At 39.9% G+C, this 24,988-nt stretch overlaps 1 protein-coding gene across 4 annotated transcripts in view; it reads left to right on the top strand.

Annotated features, from left to right (window-relative positions):
* The window catches only part of AHCYL2 (adenosylhomocysteinase like 2), a 170,933-nt gene extending 146,028 nt beyond the window's left edge, over positions 1-24,905 (top strand). For all 4 annotated transcript variants that reach the window (XM_022581313.2, XM_022581303.2, XM_022581359.3 and 1 more), the window contains exons 11-17: positions 2,397-2,467; positions 10,594-10,688; positions 18,098-18,196; positions 19,838-19,906; positions 20,029-20,107; positions 21,371-21,491; positions 21,892-24,905. In XM_022581313.2, the coding sequence (XP_022437021.2) occupies positions 2,397-2,467; positions 10,594-10,688; positions 18,098-18,196; positions 19,838-19,906; positions 20,029-20,107; positions 21,371-21,491; positions 21,892-21,898 (541 nt within the window). In that variant the 3' untranslated portion in view covers positions 21,899-24,905. The remainder of the gene's footprint in view (positions 1-2,396; positions 2,468-10,593; positions 10,689-18,097; positions 18,197-19,837; positions 19,907-20,028; positions 20,108-21,370; positions 21,492-21,891) is intronic.
* Positions 24,906-24,988: the final 83 nt, after the last annotated feature.

Genomic DNA, 24,988 nt, shown 5'->3' with positions numbered 1-24,988 from the left:
TAGTAACAGGGGACACCTTGAACCAGAGAGCAAGTAGCCCCTTATCAGCTCCACATGCCATCCTTCTCCCTTTGAAAACAATGATCAAAAAAGAAATAGGCTGGCATCAGATCCTTTCTGAAGTGATGCAATGAAAAGAGCACTTCTGTCACATTCCTCCCCAAAATGCATAACCTAATGTAATCAGGAGGAAATATCAGACAAACCTAAATGAAGGATAAACTCTACTAACTCTTACTGAAAGGTATATAGGAGTTGTTTGTACTATTCCTAAGTATGAAATGATTCCAAAATTAAAAGTTTAAAAAAAAAATATTTCCTTTCCCATCTAAAAATGTGGATAATCTTATCTACTTCAATTATGAAAGTTCAGAAAATAATGATATAATTATTATACATTATATAATAAATATATAATTATGTAAAGTATAGAGGTGCTGTCACATAATAAATACCTCACTAAGTGGTAGCTATTATTAAAATTGTCTCTTGCCACCCTCAGCAGGATAAAATACCACTGTCCCTGAAAACTACTGCAAAGTCCCCATGCCTGTAGCCTTGAATAACCCATCCAATCTTTACCATTAACCCTCCAGAGGAAGGCACCCAGCATAGATGAGGCATGGCATAAAGATGTTTCCATAACCATTTTCCCCTGTCCTACCACTCCCCACACACCGTAGCCATCAACACACAGTTTTCCCCAACAGAGTTGTTGGCTTTGCCTGAGTCAGGGCTCCAGCACACGAAGGGAACTATCACCATTCTAGCACTTTTTCAGGGTTCATTAGAGAAACCTGAAGGTGTTTTAATATTGACTGAGGTACTGATTGAAACTATCTTATAGACGTGAACTGATCACTTATTCTGTGTTAGGTACTGTGCTCTGTGCTGAGGATGAAAGATGAGACAAGGTCCCTGCTTTTAGAAGCACACAGACAAATAACCTCTGTGCAGTGTAGTAAGTGCTGTGATAGAGATAAACAGCACATGCTTCTGTAGGAGCACAAAGGAGGAATATCTAACTAAAGAGCAGGGCGGTGAGGGTAGAAAGAGGTGTCAATGGAGCTGAGTCTTAAAACTTATTTAAGTGACTTCTTAGTTTGGAAGTATGTTCCAGGTACAGGCGACATATGCAAGGTCACCTAGGAAGGAGAGAGCACAGCATGTTTATATTAAAGAAGCTGGAAGTGTTTTAATGGAGCTGCCCGATAGGATAAATTTGGGGGAGTGGTAATACCTGAGTAGGAATCATATGTCAGTATAATCATATATCAACATAAGTATTTCGGTCTTATCCTGATACCAGACAATGTCACCAAAGTATTTTAAGCAAGGAAGTGACATGAGCCAGATGGCATTTCAGGAAATCACTCTGCAAAATGAATTAGAGAGACATAAACCTAGAGGCGATGAGATGGGGCCAGGGGCTACTACAGCAAGAAATAATAAGACCTGAACATCAGACCTGCACGTATAGAAAAGAGGGGATAGATTAAGAATTAAGATTTTAAGGAATTAAGGAAAAAGACTCAACCAGATGTGGTGACAATTTTAATTAGGGAGAGGCAGTAGGCTAGGACATTCTAGTTTATTTGACTCGTAGAGCTGGGTGAACAGTAATGCTGTTGATTAAGATAGAAAATATAGAAGAAGAGAAACAGAATTGGTGGTGTGGGTAAGGTAATGAGTCTATTTTCAAGCACAATAAGTTTGAGGTCCTGTGGGACATGAGGAGGAGCTATCCAGTAGATAATTTGATCTATGGCTCTGAAGCTTTGGATGTTAATGTGCAAATCAGCCACCTGTGAGGCATCATTTGTAGCCAAGGGAAAGGAATGGATAAGTGCCGAAAGAATAGAGAAAAGAATACCCTACAGAGTACCAACATTTAAAGGTTGAGTGAGATCAAGAAGGAGCGATCAAAAAGTGAGAAAACGGTATCATGGACTCTAAGAGTATAGAGCCTTAAGAATGCAAATAATGTTTAATGTAGCAGAGGATATCAAGTAATATTAGAGTCTAAGAAAAAAATTGTTTTTCGCATTCAGGAGATCACTGATTATCTTGGGGAGAGCAATTTCAATGGGGTAGTAGGTTCAGGTAAAATGGCACTTTCTAGAAACTTGATTGGGGTTTCATGGTTAACACTGCCTCCCTATTATCAGGAAGAATTAGGTCCCAGTGATAGAAAGAACCTTTTATTTCTCTCCTGTATGAACTAAGGAAAGAGTTTGAATTTTTCACTAAGAATAGTCCAGCTGTACTAAAAAGTGATGTAGGTACCAAAAGTGATGTAGGTACCAAAGCAACTTGGGTAATAGCTTTTGAGGTTGTGTAGCGGAAGGCTCCCCAGCTGCTTTTTTAGGTTAATTGATCATGCTTTATTTCTACAGTATGGATGGATTTCGACTGGTGAAATTAAATGAGGTCATCCGACAAGTGGATATTGTTATTACCTGTACAGGTATGATTATGACATATAAAATGGGGTGGCACTTGGGAACACTTTCATGGAACAAGTGGAAAACGACTGGAAATGTTCTGAACAAAACCAAACTCTAAAAGCCAGAGATAGTAGTCCACAAAACCAATCTTTCACATTCTTCCTACCTCTTTAGAACTCTGACCAAAAGTATACCATTAGGTCATCCCTAGAGGAAAGTTTCTCTCTAGTCTTTTTAACTGTTCCATATCTCCATTCATCCTCAGCTACCTAGGAGATGGCTACCAGTGAGTTTTATTTGGGAAGCTAGATCTTAAATTTGTACAGTTTTGAAAATTTTACTTCCAAAAGTGATGTGTATTTCTCTCTAGTCCCTGTAATTAAAGCAAGGCTAGAGCAAAATTCTTCCTAGTTAGAGAAAGTGGAAAAGGTAGTTGTGTTAATTCCCAAAGATGTAGATTTTGAGTTTTAGAGAGGAATATGCAGATATGTCTACTTTCCTTGGACTGAGATATTTTATCTTTATGTTAGAACCATAAGCCATTGGAATATTGGGTTTACTTTATAATTCTATTTTAAAGGAGGAAAATCAGAATATTTAAGAATAAAACTATTATTTGTAGTCTCAGGGAGAGCTGGGGGCAAAGAAGAACCATAAGAAATTGTTCTTAGGGCTTTCCTGGTGGCACAGTGGTTAAGAATCTGCCTGCCAATGCAAGGGACGTGGGTTCGATCCCTGGTCCGGGAAGATCCCACATGCCATGGAGCAGCTAACCCCGTGCGCCACAACTACTGAGCCTGCACTCTAGGGCCCACGAGCCACAACTGTTGAGCCCGTGTGCCACAGCTACTGAAGCTGTGTGCCCTAGAGCCTGTGCTCTGCAACAAAAGACGCCACCGCAATGAGAAGCCCGCACGCCACAACGAAGAGTAGCCCCTGCTTGCCGCAGCTAGAGAAAGCCTGCCCACAGCAACGAAGACCCAACACAGCCAAAAATAAATAAATAAATTTATTTTTAAAAAAAGAAAAAAGAAACTGTTCTTTTTCACATCAATCCTTCGATCTCTTTTTTTGTAAGTAGCTTTATTGAGATATAATTCACTTACCATATACATTTTACCCATTTTAAGTGTATAATTCAATGTTTTCTAGCAAATTCACAAGGTCATACAACCAAGACAATCTAATTTTTTTATTGAGATGTAATTTACATACTGTAAAAGTCACTCTTTTAAAGTATACAGTTCATACAGTTCTGCAGCCTGTGGAAGGAAAACCACATTCACAGAAAGACAGACAAAATGAAAAGGCAGAGGACTTTCTACCAGATGAAGGAACAAGATAAAACCCCAGAAAAACAACTAAATGAAGTGGAGATAGGCAACCTTCCGGAAAAAGAATTCAGAATAATGACAGTGAAGATGATCCAGGACCTCAGAAAAAGAATGGAGGCAAAGATCGAGAAGATGCAAGAGATGTTTAACAAAGGCCTAGAAGAATTAAAGAACAAACACCTAGCAGAATTAAAGAACAAACAAACAGAGATGAACAATACAATAACTGAAATGAAAAATACACTAGAAGGAATCAATAGCAGAATAACTGAGGCAGAAGAACAGATAAGTGACCTGGAAGCCAGAATGGTGGAATTCACTGCCATGGAAGAGAATAAAGAAAAAAGAATGAAAAGAAATGAAGACAGCCTAAGAGACCTCTGGGACAACATTAAACACAACAACATTCGCATTATAGGGGTTCCAGAAGGAGAAGAGAGAGAGAAAGAACCCAAGAAAATATTTGAAGAGATTGTAGTCGAAAACTTCCCTAACATGGGAAAGGAAATAGCCACCCAAGTCCAGGAAGCACAGAGAGTCCCAGGCAGGATAAACCCAAGGAGAAACATGCCGAGACACGTAGTACTCAAATTGACAAAAATTAAAGACAAAGAAAAATTATTGAAAGCAACAAGGGAAAAACGAAAAATAACATACAAGGGAACTTCCATAAGGTTAACGGCTGATTTCTCAGCAGAAACTCTACAAGCCAGAAGGGAGTGGCATGATATATTTAAAGTGATGAAAGGGAAGAACCTACAACCAAGATTACTCTACCCAGCAAGGATCTCATTCAGATTCAACAGAGAAATCAAAAGCTTTACAGACAGGCAAAAGCTAAGAGAATTCAGCACCACCAAACCAGCTCTACAACAAATGCTGAAGGAACTTCTCTAAGTGGGAAACACAAGAGAAGAAAAGGGCCTACAAAAACAAATCCATAACAGTTTAGAAAACAGTAATAGGAACATGCAAATCAATAATTACCTTAAACGTGAATGGATTAAATGCTTCAACCAAAAGACACAGGCTTGCTGAATGGATACAAAAACAAGACCCATATATATGCTGTCTACAAGAGACCTACTTCAGACCTAGGGACACATACAGACTGAAAGTGAGGGATTGGAAAAAGATATTCCATGCAAATGGAAATCAAAAGAAAGCTGGGGGCTTCCCTGATGGCGCAGTGGTTGAGAGTCTGCCTGCCAATGCAGGGGACACAGGTTCGTGCCCCAGTGCGGGAGGATCCCACAGGCCTCAGAGCAGCTGGGCCCATGAGCCATGGCCGCTGAGCCTGCACGTCTGGAGCCTGTGCTCCACAATGGGAGAGGACACAACAGTCAGAGGCCCACGTACCAAAAAAAAAAAAAAAAGAAAGCTGGAGTAGCAATGCTCTTATCAGATAAAATAGACTTTTAAAATAAAGACTGTTACAAGAGACAGGGAAGGACATTACATAATGATCAAGGGATCAATCCAAGAAGAAGATATAACAATTATATATGCACCCAACATAGGAGCACATAGGAGTACATAAGGCAACTGCTAACAGCTTTAAAAGAGGAAATCGACAGTAACACAATAATAATGGGGGACTTTAACACCTCACTTACACCAATGGACAGATCATCCAAACAGAAAATTAATAAGGAAACACAAGCTTTAAATTACACAATAGACCAGCTAGATTTAATTGATATTTGTAGGACATTCCATCCGAAAACAGCAGATTACACTTTCTTCTCAAGTGTGCATGGAACATTCTCCAGAATAGATCACATCCTGGGTCACAAATCAAGCCTCAGTAAACTTAAGAAAATTGAAATCATTTCAAGCATCTTTTCTGACCACAACACTATGAGATTAGAAATCAGTTACAGGGAAAAAAACGTAAAAAACACAAACACATGGAGGCTAAACAATATGTTACTAAATAACCAAGAGATCACTTAAGAAATCAAAGAGGAAATCAAAAAATACCTAGAGACAAATGACAATGAAAACACAACAATCCAAAACCTATGGGATGCAGCAAAAGCAGTTCTAAGAGGGAAATTTATAACAATACAAGCCTACCTCAAGAAACAAGAAAAATCTCAAATAAACAATATAAGCTTACACCTAAAGAAACTAGGGAAAGAAGAAGAAACAAAACCCAAAGTTAGTAGAAGAAATCATAAAGATAGAGCAGAAATAAATGAAATAGAATCAAAGAAAACAATAGCAAAGATCAATAAAACTAAAAGCTGGTTCTTTGAGAAGATAAACAAAATTGATAAACCATTAGCCAGACTCATCAAGAAAAAGAGGGAGAGGACTCAAATCAATAAAATTAGAAATGAAAAAGAAGTTACAACAGACACCTCAGAAATACAAAGCATCCTAAAAGACTACTATAAGCAACTCTATGCCAATAAAATGGACAAATTGGAAGAAATGGACAAATTCTTAGAAAGGTATAACCTTCCAAGACTGAACCAGGAAGAAATAGAAAATATGAACAGACCAATCACAAGTAATGAAATTGAAACTGTGATTAAAAATCTTCCAACAAACAAAAGTCCAGGACCAGATGGCTTCACAGGTGAATTCTATCAAACATTTAGAGAAGAGCTAACAACCATCCTTCTCAAACTCTTCCAAAAAATTGCGGAGGAAGGAACACTCCCAAACTCATTCTATGAGGCCACCGTCACCCTGATACCAAAACCAGACAAAGATACCACAAAAAAAGAAAATTACAGACCAATATCACTGATGAATATACATGCAAAAATCCTCAACAAAATACTAGCAAACAGAATCCAACAACACATTAAAAGGACATACACCATGATCAAGTGCGATTTATCCCAGGGATGCAAGGGTTCTTCAATATATGCAAATCAATCAGTGTGATACACCATATTAACAAACTGAAGAATAAAAACCATATGATCATTTCAATAGATGCAGAAAAAGCTTTTGACAAAATTCAACACCCATTTATGATAAAAATTCTCCAGAAAGTGGGCACAGAGGGAACCTACCTCAACATAATAAAGGCCATATATGACAAACCCACAGCAAACAACATTCTCAATGGTGAAAAACTGAAAGCATTTTTCTAAGATCAGGAACAAGACAAGGATGTCCACTCTCACCACTATTATTCAACATAGTTTTGGAAGTCCTAGCCACGGCAATCAGAGAAGAAAAAGAAATGAAAGGAATACAAATTGGAAAAGAAGAAGTAAAACTGTCACTGTTTGCAGATGGCATGATACTATACATAGAGAATCCTAAAGATGCCACCAGAAAACTACTAGAGCTAATCAATGAATTTGGTAAAGTTGCAGGATACAAAATTAATGCACAGAAATCTCTTGCATTCCTATACACTAACGACGAAAGATCAGAAAGAGAAATTAAGGAAACAATCCCATTCACCACTGCAACAAAAAGAATAAAATACCTAGGAATAAACCTACCTAAGGAGGTAAAAGACCTGCACTCAGAAAACTATAAGACACTCATGAAAGAAATCAAAGATGACACAAACAGATGGAGAGATATACCATGTTCTTGGATTGGTAGAATCAAAATTGTGTAAATGACCACACTACCCAAAGCAATCTACAGATTCAATGCAATCCCTATCAAATTACCAGTGGCATTTTTTACAGAACCAGAACAAAAAGTCTTAAAATTTGTTATCGAGACACAAAAGACCCCGAATAGCCAAAGCAGTCTTGAGGGAAAAAAAACGGAGCTGGAGGAATCAGACTCCCTGACTTCAGACTATACTACAAAGCTACAGTAATCAAGACAATATGGTACAAAAACAGAAAATAGAAAAACAGAAATATAGATCAATGGAACAGGATAGAAAGCCCAGAGATAAACCCATGCACCTATGGTCAACTAATCTTTGACAAAGGAGGCAAGGATATACAATGGAAGAAAAGACAGTCTCTTCAATAAGTGGTGTTGGGAAAACTGGACAGCTACATGTAAAAGAATGAAATTAGAACACTCCCAACACCATACACAAAAATAAACTCAAAATGGATCAGAGACCTAAGTGTAAGACTGGACACTATAAAACTCTTAGAGGAAAACATAGGAAGAACACCCTTTGACATAAGTCACAGCAAGATCTTTTTTGATCCAACTCCTAGAGTAATGGAAATAAAATCAAAAATAAACAAATGGGACCTAATGAAACTTAAAATCTTTTGCAAAGCAAAGGAAACTACAAACAAGACGAAAAGACAACCCTCAGAATGGGAGAAGATATTTGCAAACGATTCAACAGACAAAGGATTAATCTTCAAAATATATAAACAGCTCATGCAGCTCAATATTAAAAAAACAAACAACCCTGGGCTTCCCTAGTGGCGCAGTGGTTGAGAGTCCGCCTGCCGATGCAGGGGACATGGGTTCGTGCCCCAGTCCGGGAAGATCCCACAGGCCGCTGAGTGGCTAGGCCCGTGAGCTATGGCCGCTGAGCCTGCGCGTCCGGAGCCTGTGCTCCGCAACAGGAAAGGCCACAACAATGAGAGGCCCACATAACACACACACAAAAAAAACCCAATCAAAAAATGGGCAGAAGACCTAAATAGACATTTCTCCAAAGAAGACATACAGATAGCCAAGAAGCACATGAAAAGCTGCTCAACATCACTAATTATTAGAGAAATGCAAATCAAAACTACAGTGAGGTATCACCTCACACCAGTTAGAATGGGCATCATCAGAAAATCTACAAACAACAAATGCTGGAGAGCGTGTGGAGAAAAGGGAACCCTCTTGCACTGTTGGTGGGAATGTAAATTGATACAACCATTATGGAGAACAGTATGGAGGTTCCTTAAAAAACTAAAAATAGAATTACCATATGACCCAGCAATCCCACTCCTGGGCATATACCCAGAGAAAACTATAATTTAAAAAGGCACATGCACCCCAATGTTCATTGCAGCACTATTTACAATAGCCAGGTCATGGAAGCAACGTAAACAGCTATCGACAGACGAATGGATAAAAAAGTTGTGGTACATATATACAATGGAATATTACTCAGCCATAATAAGGAACGAAATTGAGTCATTTGTTGAGGCGTGGATGGATCTAGAGACTGTCATACAGAGTGAAGTAAGTCAGAAAGAGAAAAACAAATATCGTATATTAATGCATGTATGTGGAACCTAGAAAAATGGTACAGATGAACTGGTTTGCAAGGCAGAAACAGAGACACAGATGTAGAGAACAAACGTATGGACACCAAGGGAGGAAAGTGGTGGGGGGTGGGGGGATGGTGGTGGTGTAATGAATTAGGAGATTGGGATTGACATATATACACTAATATATATAGATAACTAATAAGAACCTGCTGTATAAAAAAATAAAATAAAATTCAAAAAAATAAAAATAAAAAAGTATACAGTTCAGGGACTTCCCTGGTGGTCCAGTGGTTAACACTTCACCTTCCAATGCAGGAGGGACAGGTTCGATCCCTGGTTGGGGAAGCTAAGATCCCACATGCCTTGGGGCCAAAAAAAAAAAGCATGAAACAGAAGCAATATTGTAACAAATTCAATAAAGACTTTAAAAATGGTCCACATCAAAAAAAATCTTTAAAAAATAAAGCATACAGTTCAGTGATTTTTACTAAAGTTGTACAACCCCATTATCGAATTCCAGAACATTTTCATCATCCCCAAAATAAATCTTATACCATTAGCACTCACTCTTTTTTCTACTCTTCAGTTTTCTGCAGCCCTAGGCTACCATTAAATTCTCTGTCTCTATAGATTTGCCTATTTCAGATATTTCATATAAACAGAATCATACAATATGTGGTCTTTTGTGACTTTTTTTACCTAGCATAATATTTTCAGGGTTCATGTATGTTGTAGTGTGTATCAGTATTTCATTCCTTTTGATTGCTGAATAATATTCCATTTTAAGGTTATATCACATTTCAGTGATATCCATTCATCAGTTGATAGACACTTGGGTTGTTTTTACTTTTTGGCTATTATGAATAATGCTGCTATGAACATTGTGTACAAGTTTTTCTGTGGACATGTCTTCAGTTCTCTTGGGTATATACCTACAAGTGGAATTGCTGGATCATATGATAACTACTTTTAACATTTTGAGAAAATGCCAAACTTTTCCAAAGTAACTACATTATTTTACAATCCTGCCAACAATGTATGAGAGTTGCAGTTTCTCCACATCCTTGTCAACACTTGTTATTGTCTGATTTTTGGATTATAGCTATCCTAGTATGTGTGAAATAGTGTGTCACTGTGGTTTTGATTTGCCTTTCCCTAATGATGTTGAGCATCTTTTCATGTGTGTTGGCACATCTTTTGTACATCTTCTTTTAAGAATTTCTATTCAGATCCTTTACTCATTTTTAAAATGAGCTGTCTTTTTATTATTGATTTGTAAGAGTTCTTCATAAATTTTATTATTGAGTTGTAAGAATTTTTATCAGATTTATGATTTACAGTTATTTTGTCCCATTGTGTAGGTTGTCTGTTCACTTTCTTAGTGGTATCATTTGAAGCACAAAAGTTTTTAATTTCAGTGTAGTCCAGTTTATTTTTTCTTTGGTTGCTTGTGCTTTAGGTGTTATCTAAGAAACCATTGCCTAACACAGGTCACAAAGATTTATTCCTATGCTTTGCTAAGAGTTTTATAGTTTTAGCTCTCATATTTAGGTCTCTGATCCATTTTAAGTTAAGTTTACATATGGTGTGAGGAAGAGGTCCAACTTCATTCCTTTTCATGTGGCTATCTCTTCTGTTTTTAAGGTAACAAGAATGTGGTAACCAGAGAGCACTTAGACCGTATGAAGAATAGCTGCATCGTTTGTAACATGGGACATTCCAACACGGAGATTGACGTGGTAAGTTCAAGTGACTCATCATTGGTTTTTTTGTTTTTTTTTTTCTCTCTCCTTCCCAAGAAACATAAACTAGAAGAAGAAAGAGCAGGGTCACCAGCCATCGTAAACATGACTGTGCTGGTAGAGCTGTTCACAGTCTGTTCACTCACTAGCCTTATGGCTTGTGCGTATGGATTCTACAAAGCTTCTTTATCTCAACTTAATCATTTCAAATGATTGGTTTTTTTCCACCTAAGCTTGATACCTACTTGTACTGTAAGCCATTTTATCTTTATGATTAGGATTAAGAGCTGGGTAAACTCAAAACTACAAAAAGGATACAATAAATGTGAGTCAGTATGCTAGTCAGTATTTTGGAGAGATTTGATTTTGCCATAAAGGTGAGATTAGTAGGTTGGTCCAAGGAAACAAGTCAAGGGAGGGAAATCTATGGGCTGGGGTGAGAGCACTGCTTAAGATTGACTGTGTCTGTCAAATATGGTGGTTTCCCTTTTCTCTCCCTCTTTTATGGGGCTAGGTCTCCCCTTAACATATTTTCCAAACTCAATCAATTCAGTAGCATGTGTTCCTCAAACCTGGAAAACCTATAGCTATGGTTCTCTAGTTTTATTATAGTCACCTAAAATTTTCTGATCCAACAGAACATTTGATCCTACTAAGGTGCTCAAGTAATAGTTAATAGAAGTGTTATTTATTTCTTTTCAGACTTACCAAAGTATCTCTCAGTGTGACTTTCACTCTGGTTTTAAGTTTTTATGGCATTTTTCTGACACAACTGTATTTCTCTCTGAGTAAATGGCTCAAGCAAAGCATGCTTTCATCTCCACTGAGGGCTGCTCTGATTGAGCTTCAGCATTGCCAGGTAAGGATCAGTTGATATACTGAGAGCCTGTGGGATATCTATTTTAAATGGTTTCTCTTTTTAACTCTGTGCTCTATTCTTCTGTTATTAAAAATAGCTGGGAAAACAACCTACCAAAGCCTGTTTCTACCCTTGAGGTTTTGGAGTGGCATGGCTCCATTACTCTGTCTTACCATGATATTTTGCTTATAATGAGTAATTTATTTAGTTTGTGTTTTTGAGGGATTTTTTGCTGTTGTTGTTTTGAGGGATTTTTTGTGTTTTTTTTGTTTGGTTTGGTTTTTTGGTAAAGTTTCACTTTTGTGCCATACTGCCCGTTTACTAAATGGTCAAAGGTATCAATATTTCTAAAACTATCTAGCCTATGATTGTCCTTTTCTGGATTGACCTGCTTGTAGAGCCCCCAGATGGAAAAAGCTTAAAGGGAAGTGGTCATGCTCTGAGCGCTGAAGTGAAATCTTCTGAGTAAGCGAACAGGGAAGGAATTTCCGTTCTAAACCCTCAAGAAGCTCTAAAATAAAGATAATTTCAATGCAGTCATGTAATTTTTATATTTTTACTTTATCTCATTTCATCCTCTTGACCACCCCACGAGGCAGTATTCTTATTCCTGATTTTCATTTGGGAAAATAAAAGCTTAAGTACATTGTTCAGTCATAGCCGTTGGTTCAAAAATGAAATTGAAGCACAAAATTCAGGTTTTTTGACTTCAAGTCCAGTTTTTTTGTTTTTCTGTATGTTTTTGTTTGTTTTTTTAGTTTTTTAGTTTGGTTTTTTGTTTTGTTTTTTGGCCGTGCTTCACAGTTTGCAGGATCTTAGTTCCCTGACCTGACCAGGGATTGAACCTGGGCTCAGGCTCAGGCAGTGAAATCGCCGAGTCCTAACACTGGACTACCAGGGAATTCCCTGTTTTTCTGTATGTTATACTATGATCTCCTCATGCTTTTTAGATTACCTTCAAATTGTGGTGGTAATCTCTTCTCCAAAGGCAGCCCAGATATAAGTAATCTCTCAGGATAAAGGCCAGGAGACTCTTTACCTTCAATCATAAATATTTATTGTGTGATTGCTATATGCCAGGCCTTGCTCTATATGCTTGGGATCAGTGCACAAAACAGGCAAAGATTCCTACCCTCTTGGAACTTATATTTTAGTGAGAAAAAGGACAATAGACATAATAAGTAAAACCTATGGTATGTTAGAAGGTGAAAGCACCGTAGAAAAAAGAAAAAGCAGAGCATGGTAAGGGGAAATCAAGAGTGCTGGGTTGTAATTTTAGATAGAGGGATCAAGGTATAAGCCTCATTAATAAGGTGATGGTTGAGCATATCTGAAGGAATTAACCATGTTGACTTTTAGGTGAAGGACATTTCACGATGAGGGAACAGCCCCAATGCCCTAATGCCCCAATGCGCGAGTTGCCTAGTCTGTTTGAGGATCAACAATGAGGCCAGTATGACTAGAGCAGAAGAGCATGGGGCGGGCTTCCTTGGTGGCACAGTGGTTGAGAGTCCGCCTGCCAATGCAGGGGACACAGGTTCGTGCCCCGGTCTGGGAAGATCCCACATGCCACGGGGCGGCTAGGCCCGTGAGCCATGGCCGCTGAGCCTGTGCGTCTGTAGCCTGTGCTCTGCAATGGGAGAGGCCACAACAGAGAGAGGCCCACGTACTGAAAAAAAAAAAAAAAAAAAGAGCATGGGGCAGGGAAGAGTGGAAAATGAGGTCAGAGAGGTAATTAGCCACATCTTATAAGACCTCAGAGGCCATTGTAAGAACTCCTGATTGTGTTCTGAGAGGAATATGGAGCCACTGTAGGATTTATGCCTTCTGTTTTAAAAGGATGATTTTTTATTTTAAAAGTGTCACCCTGGCTGCTGCATTGAGACTAGACCTACTTTTGCAGGTATTGCTAGGTAGCCCCAGTATCTGCCACTGCCACTAGCCAAGAGCCATCTTTCAACTCTCTTCGTGGTCTTCTTAGCAGAAAGTATATGACTAAACTAAGTGGTCCAGAAAGGAAGATGTTCAGAATGACTTTGGAAAAGTTTAATTATGCAACTTTCAATGTAGTGTCGGGCATGCAAAGTGAAATTTAAGGAAATAGCAAACTCAACTAAACATTGATTCCAGAATGTTCATTCACTACTTAGCAAATTTGTGTTGAGTACTCGCTCTGCTCTGTGCTAAGTACTAATTGGCTGAAGAAATAACAGTGAACAATATGCCTGCTTTCCTGGAGCTTATATTCTACTGTGGGAAACAATTACTAAATAGACAGTTATGGACTTCCCTGGTGACACAGTTGTTAAGAATCTGCCTGCCAGGGCTTCCCTCGTGGTGCAGTGGTTGAGAGTCTGCCTGCTGATTCAGGGGACGCGGGTTCGGCCCCGGTCCGGGAAGATCCCACATGCCTGCGGAGCGGCTGGGCCTGTGAGCCATGGCCGCTGAGCCTGCGCGTCCGGAGCCTGTGCTCTGCAATGGGAGAGCCACAGCAGTGAGAGGCCCATGTACCGCAAAAAAAAAAAAAAAAAAAGAATCTGCCTGCCAATGCAGGGGACATGGGTTCAAGCCCTGGTCTGGGAGGATCCCACATGCCGCAGAGCAACTAAGCCCGTGTGCCACAACTACTGAGCCTGCACTCTAGAGCCCGCGAGCCACAACTACTGAGCCCATGCGCCACAACTGCTGAAGCCCATGCACCTAGAGCCCGTGCCCTGCAACAAGAGAAGCCACCACAATGAGAAGCCCGCACACCACAATGAAGAGTAGCCCCCACTCGCTGCAACTAGAGAAAGCCCGCACGCAGCAACGAAGACCCAACACAGCCAAAAAAAAATAGGCAGTTATTTTCAGTTAGTGCCTAATACTAAAGTAAAACAGAAAGATGAGGACATTGAGGTTGCTATTTAATTAGGGTGATCAAAGAAGGTGTCTTTGAGGAGATAACATTTGAACAAAAACTTGAATGACCATTCTATTCAGAGAGAATGGTGAGTCAAGACCATGAGGTAGAAACATGCTTGATGTGTTTGAGGAACAGAAAAGGTGCCATTGTGGCAGGAACAGAATGGGCAAGGGGATGAGGATAAGAGGCAGCAAGGTTATGTAGAGTTTCGTAGGCCATGGTACGGACTTTAGATTTTATTCTGCATACAAGTGAAGCCATTGGAAGGTTTTGAGTGGGTGACTGATGAAATCTGACATATGTTTTAAAAAATAACCTTGGCTGTTGTATGAAGAAAACACTTCTGGAGCTTGAGTGGTGATAGGGACGATAGCAAACTCTTTCAGTATTTCCAGCAATAGAAGGAGGTAGCTTGGATTAGATGGATAAACAATGGAGGTGATTAAGAAGTGATGTATTGTGAAGGTAGGACCAGTGGGCTTTGCTACATGGATTGGATGCAGAGTGTGATAAAAAGAGATGAATCACTGTAAGTTAACTCAGTAAAACTGGGAAGGAAAATGACTTGGTAAATTTTTATCCAGAGTTTTTAGTGATCAAAAATGTAAGGATCTTTTTTTGTGGAGGAATTTACAGTTTACCTAACCTTGAGATGTTGACTGCTGCATTTTAAGGAAGCAATTGCTCATGGAAAGAGTTGGTCATTTAGAAAACTGTATTTTTTTCTGAAAAATAATACCATGAATACTTAGGGGACCTGTGATAGGGATGTGCTCTTAGCTGCCTTTTGTCCAAGTCTCTCTGTCACATACTTCCTTTCTCTTGAAAAGAAACCTGCTTACCCGTATATATCACATAGACAGCCTGTGTGACTGTAAGCTTCACAGTTCAGGTGGTTAAACCATTATGTGCACATACTTTAAAAGTTTTTGCCAGCCTGGGCTACACTGGTGGCGCAGTGGTTAAGAATCCACCTGCCAATGCAGGGGACATGGGTTCGAGCCCGGGTCCGGGAAGATCCCACATGCCGCGGAGTGGCTAAGCCTGTGCGCCACAACTACTGAGCCTGCACGCCTAGAGCCCGTGTTCCGCAACAAGAGAAGCCACTGCAGTGAGAAGTCCGCGCACCGCAACGAAGAGTAGACCCCGCTCGCCACAGCTAGAGGAAGCCTGAGTGCAGCAACAAAGACCCAATGCAGCCAAAAGTAATAAATAAATAAAGTAAATAAATTAAAAAAAAAAAGGTTTTGCCAGCCAGAGAATTACAGCCTGAGACTTGCTACTGACTCCATGCTTCGCAGGACTAGAACCACAGCTGTTCTCGGCTTTACAGTGGGACGTACACCTAGTTTGGGAAGGGAGTGGGCATAGGGGACCTTTTTCCTGGTAGATTGCTTAGTGATTATAAATCCACAGAAAAGACATTGGATGTCTTTAAGAGAAATTCTTGTAAAACTGTGCTAGCCATAGGAAACACTTCTCTCAAGGAGTGTAAATGCCAAATAGACTTTAATAGTTTATTGGAACTGCATGGGCAGTGCTGGGGATAACTTAACCAAGTTGCTCTTCAAACCCCATTTTAAACCCTCAGGTCTTTTGCTTGCATCATAGCCATCCCAGTGCTCTAGTAAATTGCCTCTACTAAGCACTGATCATTTTTATGATGTTCCTAAGAAGTTCCCTTTCCTTGATTCCACCACATCTTTTTTCCCAGGGAATATTTCCTAAGACAAGAGACTCTTGTTATCATTGTGTCAGCTCTTTGGTTGCAGTCATCAAGATTGCTTGTCCAATGGAAGATTGGGAGTATGAAACATTAAGAACTTGAAATACTTAAAGTCCCATTATCTCAATAAAAAAATTGCTAGTGTTACCAAAGAGTATATCTTGGCTCTACATGGTTATTGTCCTCCATGGTGATATTTCTAAAGGCTGAGGGATTTACTCTGTATATCCTTAACGTCCCCAAATGGCCTATTTGCTTAAATTCTTTTTAACTCTATTTATAGTATTTATTTATAAAATTTCTTTTTAAAATCTTAATTTTAAAGTAGTACTTCCTCAATTTAAAATTCAAGCAACATAAATACGTATAAAGTAAGAAGCAAAAAATTGAGGTTACAGCATATTATTTCTGCAACTTGATTTTTTCACTTAATAATGTATGGTTTTCATGTTAACAAATACAGATCTACTAATTTCTATTTTTTTTTGAGAATTACATTATATTCCATTGTATGGAATTATCCTGATTTACTTAGCCATTCCCATGTTGATTTACATTTTTTGCTATTATAAATAATGTTGGGTTAAACATTCGTGGGCACTTATATTTCTGAACTTGAACAAGTATTTCTATAGGATAGAGCCCTAAAAGTGAATTTGATTGGTCAAAGATTAGGTACATATGAAATTTTGTTAGCTACTGCCAAATTGCCCTCTAGAAAGGTTGAACTAATTTATGAAACTTGACATCGGAAGAGATTTTATATTTCCCATCTACCTAATAAAGAAATGGTCCAGACCATTAATAAAGTCCTGAATATACTGAATCTAATTATAATTATATGTCTTTCTTTCCCACTAGATTAGTAAAGAAAAGAAGATACAGTCCCTGTCAATAAACAGCTCACAGTCTAGTAGAGGAGTCCACAGTCTTATCTATAATAGTGTTCTTTGCTATAATGCCTAGCATACAGTATGTACTCCAGTAAATGATTGTCATATAACGGAAGTGTTTCTCTTTATTTGTCTGATAACTACTATTTGGCAGAACTTCTCAATTTTACCAACTTGAGCCAATGGGTAGTCTCAGAGTACAGACTCCCTTTCTATTTTAGGCATTGCCTCTTGGAAGAAGGAAGTTGTTGCCTTAAGTCTAAACCCTGTGACTGTTATTTGATTACTGCTGTTAATAAACTTAACATTTCTTCTCTTCTCGGAATATACAATATACAGAAATGGAAGGAGGGTGAGCCATTGGGAGCTTTACTCTACCATTAAGCATTGCTCTAAAGGCTACCTCACATTTGCACTTAGGTCACAAAGCTTCTGTAACTTTAGGGTGAACCACCATCATTGAGAAGGTGGAACCTGGGATGTTGGGACATGAGAGCAGAACCTTGGGCCCCGGCATGCTATGTGTAGGACATTCATTCTTCTCTAACTAATCTCACTCAGCTCTGACCCTCCTGTTTTCTGTGTCTCTTCAGCACTTATGTATCCAGTTTGCACTGTATTAATTTGCACTTGTTTGCATGTTGCTTCATAAGTATTAAAGGCTTTTATCCCCTCGCATATGTATTGTTTCGTGTCCCGAACTAAAGTATGAGCTTTTTGAAGGCGGAAACCATGTCTTTGGTTTCTTTTGTATTTCCCGTAGCACCTTTTACTGTGCTCAGCAGAGAGTGGGCGCACAGTGTATGTTGTGGAATGACATCCTGAGTGATCTCTCCCTGGCTGGGCCTAAGATTAAATTCCCTGAAATGGAACAGTCCTAACCAGCCCAGGACAGGTATTCTCCATCTGGCATGTTGGTTGCTTCTTTCAACTTGCTATCTGAAATGGCTCCCTTCGACATCTTTCCATCCAGAAAGTGGGACTTGGCATGGCTGATGGTGTGCTTGCTGTATTGTGTTCCAGGCGAGTCTTCGGACACCAGAACTGACCTGGGAGCGAGTGAGATCCCAAGTTGACCATGTAATATGGCCTGATGGCAAGAGGATAGTGTTGCTGGCAGAGGTAAGACCTGAGGCTGGAGAAGTTCACCCCTGACAGGAGAGACAGCAGTACCCATGCCTCCTCCCCCTCATGTTCTCTCATACTTTCAACTCCTCTTAAGAATAAGCTTAACTACTTTACCAATGGATTTTACATCTAATTGTGAAAGGTCTTTTCATTCAGCAATTAAGAAACTATTTTGGTTCCCCACTTTTCACCAATTATCCTGTCTCTCTATGTCACTCTACAGGTTGAGTCAGACAATGGCTTATTACTGTGGAAGGAATTAATGGATAGAACCATTGCCACTTTGAGTGATGCTTATAAAGAGATAATGTCATTTGTGGGATGGTTTAATCAGGAAGCACAAAGTAGATATTTCTGACTGTAACTAAGATAATCTTAGGCAAACTCTGAGAAGGTCATGTCTTTGCTAATAGATTCCCTGTTTCTGAGTGTCCATTCCCCTAAACTGAGCCAGACGTGTAGTAGATACCCAGCTATGTATTGGTTGTGTGATTGATATTTCCCTTTCCTGGCTTCTTCTAGCTCAGCCTTACTCTTGACTTTCAGGCCACTTAGACTCCCATGTCAATGTTTGGCCACTTTTCCTTTCTTGACAGCTTCTCTTTCCTATCCTAGATTTCTGACAGCTGTAACAATGCCCCCTGTTTTTACCTTAACACTTTCTCTTCTTCAGGGAAAGATACCAAGATTACAAGGGGGACAATAATACTTTCCTTGAGTTTTGATTTTCAGCCTTTTTTTTAATTAAAGAAACTGAAAATGAAAACATATACTGTCTTCATCTAGAGGCCTTTAAATTTATTTTTGAGTCTTCTTCCTATTCTCTTCACTTTTTCTCACCTTATCTCACCTTCTCAAATACTTTAGGGCATCTATAAAGTATGTACAGGAGTGTGTACAGGGAGGGGACTGGCAGGTTGTTAAATATTCACTAATTGCTTTAAAGTCAGCCCACTGTCTGGTAACTTATTTCCAGGTCCCATCTAGTAATTTTGGTGACAAAAGCTAGCACCATAGTTGTTTTTGGCTACAATGGTTGAGCAGAAAACGTGGTCAAGCTTCCTAGGAAATAAAGTAGGAAAGAATGGCATTGGGGGGAAGGTTCTAGTCATTCTAACTCTCTGAATCACCCACTGGAAATACATAAGTGCCCTTGAATTCAGGAGAACCAGGTTGAGGAAAAAGCACAGAAACCATCACCGCTTCCTAAGTCAAAAAATGTCTCCCACCACGACCTGGAGAGGTTGCCCTTGGATTTGACCAGATCGTTGTTTAGGACAGTTTTTCGAAGGAATATCGATGCCTCAGAAGGAAGATATTCTGTTGTAGAAAGTAGAAAATTCAAGGGAAATACACCCTCCCTTGGCATAAGCCTCAGTATCATGTGACTATCTCTATTCCTTTTTACATAAACGCAGAGATCTTTTATCTTATTATCTTCATCAGATTTTCCAGAATTTCTTAACATTTCACTCAAATGTCAATCAGTTCATTTCCACTGACTGAACACCTGCCTTTTGTCCAGCATGTTAGTTGGGAAGTGTTTGGAAAATGGCTGTCGTGTTCTTCCCTCACTCCTCAAAGCCAGAGACTTCATCTAACCAACCCATTTGTGTGTTAACCTTTGCTTTCTAGGGCCGTCTGCTAAACCTAAGCTGCTCCACAGTGCCTACATTTGTGCTCTCGATCACCGCAACTACTCAGGTAAGGCCTCCAGAGTGGGGAAGCAGTGGGCTGGAAAGAGTCATTAGCCCATCAGGGTTTCACTTGATATGGGGTAGATTGCTGTGAATGGCACGTCAGCATCCATTTCTCTGCTTTTCTAGGCTCTTGCCTTGATAGAACTCTACAATGCTCCTGAGGGTCGCTATAAGCAGGATGTCTACCTGTTGCCCAAGAAAATGGGTAAGCATGAGTTCTTCTATCCCAGTCCTTACCAAGTAGTTCAGAGTCAGAGGCTAAGGGAAGTTTGGGGGCATTATATTTCTTAGGGATAGAAAAAAGATATCTTCATCTTGTAAAGTAGGAGCTAGGATTCTTAGATTTCATCCACAGTTGATTTATCACGTTTTCCAAATAGGTTGTCCTAATGAAGTAAGGACATTTTGCTGTGATTTAGTTTACCTGCATGTGAATTTTAAGGATTTTCCCAAAGTATCTATTACACAAGAAAAAAATCCCAAAGGAAAAAAAAAACTCTTCCCCCCACAAGAAAGAGGAATCATCTCCTACCTTGTGACATCTGACTTACTCCAGTCCTAGGCTGCTAAGTAGCTCCTACCAAACTTTTCTCAGACCAAGAAGACTTTCATACTACACCTTCTAACTCTGACCCTGTTGCTTCAGGCCAAAGGAAAGACTCTGAATAGCTTCAGTTAAGAGTTTAGTTATGTGGCCATTTCGTATAGGAGAAACATTAAACTGTCTTAAATTTTTAACGAACCTGCTTCAAACACCTGAACTGATACCGTATGTTTATAAACTCCCAAGCCAAAGATCAGGGAATAAATCAGCTTCTGGTTTTGTTTTGCTTCAGCATTAGATGCACAGCAACTGTGAGAAGTTGACATATTATCCCTTTAATAGACACCTTGGAAGAATATAAAAAAGTAGAACAGTCCATAACTGAATGTATAATGAAGTTAGGGAGAGCAAACAAATACATAGGAAATGACTCAAAATTCTGAATAAGCAATATGTATTCAGGTAAGAGAATGTACATAGAAACCCATAAGAACTAAGGGTGTAGTGTCCTTCTCAGTCACTCCTTTCGGAGCTCCCCAAGTGTTAGTTTTTCTGAGTGACCTAAAGTATAAAGTACAAGGCAGAACTAAAGTTGGAGTTTCCTGTTTTTGAGTCCACCCACTGTCCCATCCTTTCTTTTAGGCTCTAAGGCCTATTGCTTCTTTCATTTCTCACTTTTCTGGGGAGAAGGAAAGGTTCAAGGCTGAAACAGCTTGTGAGGAAGAAATGTTATGACTTTGGAAAGCACTGGGCTTAAGCTCAAGCAACCATTCCTTAGAATTGAGGTCCAGTGAGCAAAAGTTAAGCATTTTTCATTCAGCTCCGAGAATTAGAAGGTATCTTCCAACTTTTTAAGGCTGGAGAGAACAGCCAGACAAGAGGCAAGAATGCTTATACCAGGTCTTTTGTGATCTTTTGTTCCAGATGAGTATGTGGCCAGCCTACACCTGCCCACCTTTGATGCCCACCTGACCGAGCTGACAGATGAACAGGCCAAGTATCTGGGGCTCAACAAGAATGGGCCCTTCAAGCCCAATTACTACAGGTGCCTTGGACTCCCCATAAAATAGGGAAGCCTGAGTAGTGATGAGCTTCCTGCACTGGGATTGGTCTTTTCATCCATCACCATATTTACATGAACTCAGGAAAATAAACCCACTCCCCCTCACTACCACCCCCAAATGATTCTTTGAGGCCTTCTCCAGACATTAAACAGTGTTCCCTTTCCTGAATTTGCCACTTCATCTTCTTGATTTGATGTTTACCCCTGTATGGAGAAAAACTGGCCTTCTTCATTGATGTGAAAAAGCACCACATTTATCTACCCTCACCATACACTGCAGAAAAGTCCCTGCCTCCCCGTTATACCTTTAGGCCGGCTCTTCATGTCCCAGCATCCCCACAAGCTGATAACATCACAGTCTCATCTTTCTTTTTTCCTGCAGGTATTAAGTTCCTGTAACTCAAGCCAGAAGAAGTTTTAAGGAATAGAACTCCAAGTCTTTTCTCCACTCCTATACAGGAAAGAACCCAGCAAGCTGCTTCTCCAGTCAGCTGCCTGCCGTGCTCACCCTATATGTTAGGTTATTTATTTATTAACCTAAATAATAAATGTCGCCTTGGCCCAGAGTGTGGTTGCTGTCCTGAGGGCTGTGAGAGCCGCAGAGGACAGGCTGAGGAAGGAAAGAAATGGGGTTCCCAGTGGATCTTTTGAGTCATTCCCCACTGACTCGGAATCCTCAGCACTGGGCATTGTTCTCTTGTCCAGGCTCAGGAGTTAGTCCATGGATTCCAGACTCCTCCTTCTCTGAGGTTTTCTGGAATAAATTTTTAGCAGCTGCCTTTCTCAGCTTTGGCCCTTCCCCCGGTGAGCCTTTTGGAAGCCACTGAATTAACATGGCCTGGGTTCCCAGCCTTGACCATCACTATCACTGCCTTCTTTATAAAATGGAAGGAAGGAAGGAGTGTTGTGGCTTTGGCAAGCTACACAAAGAACTCAGCTGTGCCTCTGTTTCCTGGGAGTCTCCTTCCTTACCCAGGACTCCTTTCTTCTCCTTGAATATTTATGTCCCTTTTAACAATTTCAGGTTCCAAGAGGAATGTGCCTCTATTATTTCCTCAACAGCTCTGATGTTTATCAGACGTTTGTTTTGCCCTCTTTCTAACCCAACTAGCCTCTGCTCAGGAAGTGAGGGCCAGCCCCACTGGGGCCCATAATTTTACTTCCTTGTCATTTAACTGGATAATTTCCCAGGAAGCTCCCTACAGATTGGCACTGTCTCAGAAAAGGAGGCTTGTTGTGAAACACTGCTTCCTGAAACTTCCTCCTATTGCCTAAAACTCCTTCTGAAACTGAGCAGGGAAAGGCTTACTTTCCAAGGGATTTGGGAGAGCAGGGCTTCAGAAATGCGACAGATCTTTCAGACCCACAGCTCAACACCCTAAAGAAGCAGAATATATTTATTTGTCTCCTGGGAAGGGCTTTGCAGCTTAACTGGCTAAGCTATACAGAGATGACACCGTAAACTGAATCCAGATGATCAAAGCTAGTTTGAACGTCGTCAGACATTCATCCCTTTGGCCATTGCCATTGAATATGAAACTGAGATCTAATGCCTCTGCAATTTGGTCTGTGGTCTTTCTTCTCTGCTGGGATATCTTTTTATGTTCTGGCCATCTTGGGTTTCTGTATTCCAGAGGTAGTTTCTTGAGTAACTCCAACATTACAAAAAATTTGTAATGTGAGCAGCCTGAAATTTTGTGTCCCACCTAAGAGTTGGATTCCTTTTAGAGACTGACCTGTTGGTATTAAGGGTTCCATTGGGACCAGATTTGTTCTAAGAGTTAAAGTCTGGAGTGGTCCTAGGAATCTTAAATGAAATGAGTCCTTTTTCCCCCTGCTAACCCTGTTTAACACTCTCAGTTTTGTTTTTCCATTTTTCCCCTATCCTGGTCTGCCTCAAAGTCTCAAGACCAAGGTGACCCAAGGAAACACCAGACCACCCACGATCACCATAACCTTCCCACCCTAATTCTGCTCTCCGATTTCTACCTTCTCCATCTTCTCCTGGTCTTCACATATACCCACAGAGCTAGTCTGGAAGTGACCTTCCCTTTGGAGGTAGGGCGGTGGATCTTAGGTAAATGGTTGTTTGCCTCACTAAATAGTACACAGTCTCAGCCCATAGAATCTAGTTCCTCAGAGGCCGTATGTCTTAGCAAGTACTGGAAAAATGCCACATGCGTGGCTATATTCTTTCATGGAGAAGATCATAAATGCTGAAAATCCCACTAGGCCATTCAATTCTTCCTTTTGCCCACCCTGTTCTGGCTTTTGTTTTAATTAATTGAATCCCTTTAACAGAAGATTCAGAAGATGAAATTTGTGTCTCATCTTATATCCAGAGAAGATTCCATTAGGCAGATATCTGGACTCTAGCTTATTATGTTCTTAAGCCAAAGTCATAACCTGCTGTTTCTCAGCAAAGCCTGGCTGCCTGTGGAGCTTACTATGTGCTGATCCTGACAGGACATACTCTGCCTTGAAAATGTGAAGAGACCCATTCCAAATGAAAAAGAGCCACACTGGGCTTCTAGGTTAGGTTGCCCATGTTGCTACCCATGGTGAGGTATTTGCCTCTGAGTTTCAGGCGACCACTCTTCGTCTCTTTCTGGGGACTCTGTGTCATAACCATTAAGGAAAAGGAGGTCCAGGCCTCCTGAGTATTTGGGTTCTACCTTGGTGTTGGAATTTGGTTGTTATTCTTTCTGCCCGTGTAATCAGAACAAATGCATCTTCTTCCCTCGAGCTCTCACCTCAGATGCATCCTAGGTATCTGGAAGCATGGGAAAGAAGACTAATTAGCTCTTTATATGTGACCCTGGCCTGTGGGGAATCTTACCATTTTCTCTGCAGTGAATTTGTGCTAGTTTTCAAGGTTTTTTGCCTTCTTAATGGAAATACTGTTTTCTTTTTCTCATTTAAAAAAAAAGTATCTGGTCTACCTTTCCTCTGCCCTCCGACCTCCTCGTCCTCCCCTCCCATATGAGCACGGCTCCCCATGGCCACATACTCCTGCAAAGCTTTTTTGCTGCTTGGCTTTTCTCTGAACAGATCTGAAATTGCTGCTCCTGTGGTTTTCTCAAAATTAACTTTGTCATGGTTTTAAAAAAGAAATCAAAATGCATTGTTGCATTAAGCTTTTTTAATAAAGGAAAATTACAGGAAAAAATAGGCAACACCAGCAAATTATATGTGGACAAGTTCTAAACTATATATACATACATATATATGTAAAATCATCTAGTTCTCATTGTCATCTTACTGAAAGGAAATAAAACCTCTAAAGATTGCCATATCTGAGAGGCTCTTGGAAATCTTTATGTCTAAGTGATTGTATTAGATCAGCAATAATGAATATGTAATCTCAAAAGATAAATAAAATATTCTTAAAATGGATTCTTGTACTGAGAGTATTCCTTGCTTCAGTGAACTAGGAATTTAGAGATGAGAGAGGCTTCTGGGCAACAGGCTAGAGAGCC

The sequence above is a fragment of the Delphinapterus leucas genome, chromosome 9, assembly GCF_059928025.1.
Source record: "Delphinapterus leucas isolate spDelLeu-1000000601 "Yukka" chromosome 9, BTC_Dleu_Yukka2, whole genome shotgun sequence".
NCBI lineage: Eukaryota > Metazoa > Chordata > Mammalia > Artiodactyla > Monodontidae > Delphinapterus > Delphinapterus leucas.
Note: the sequence above shows the minus strand (reverse complement) of the source record. Positions and strands in the feature narration are given on the sequence as shown.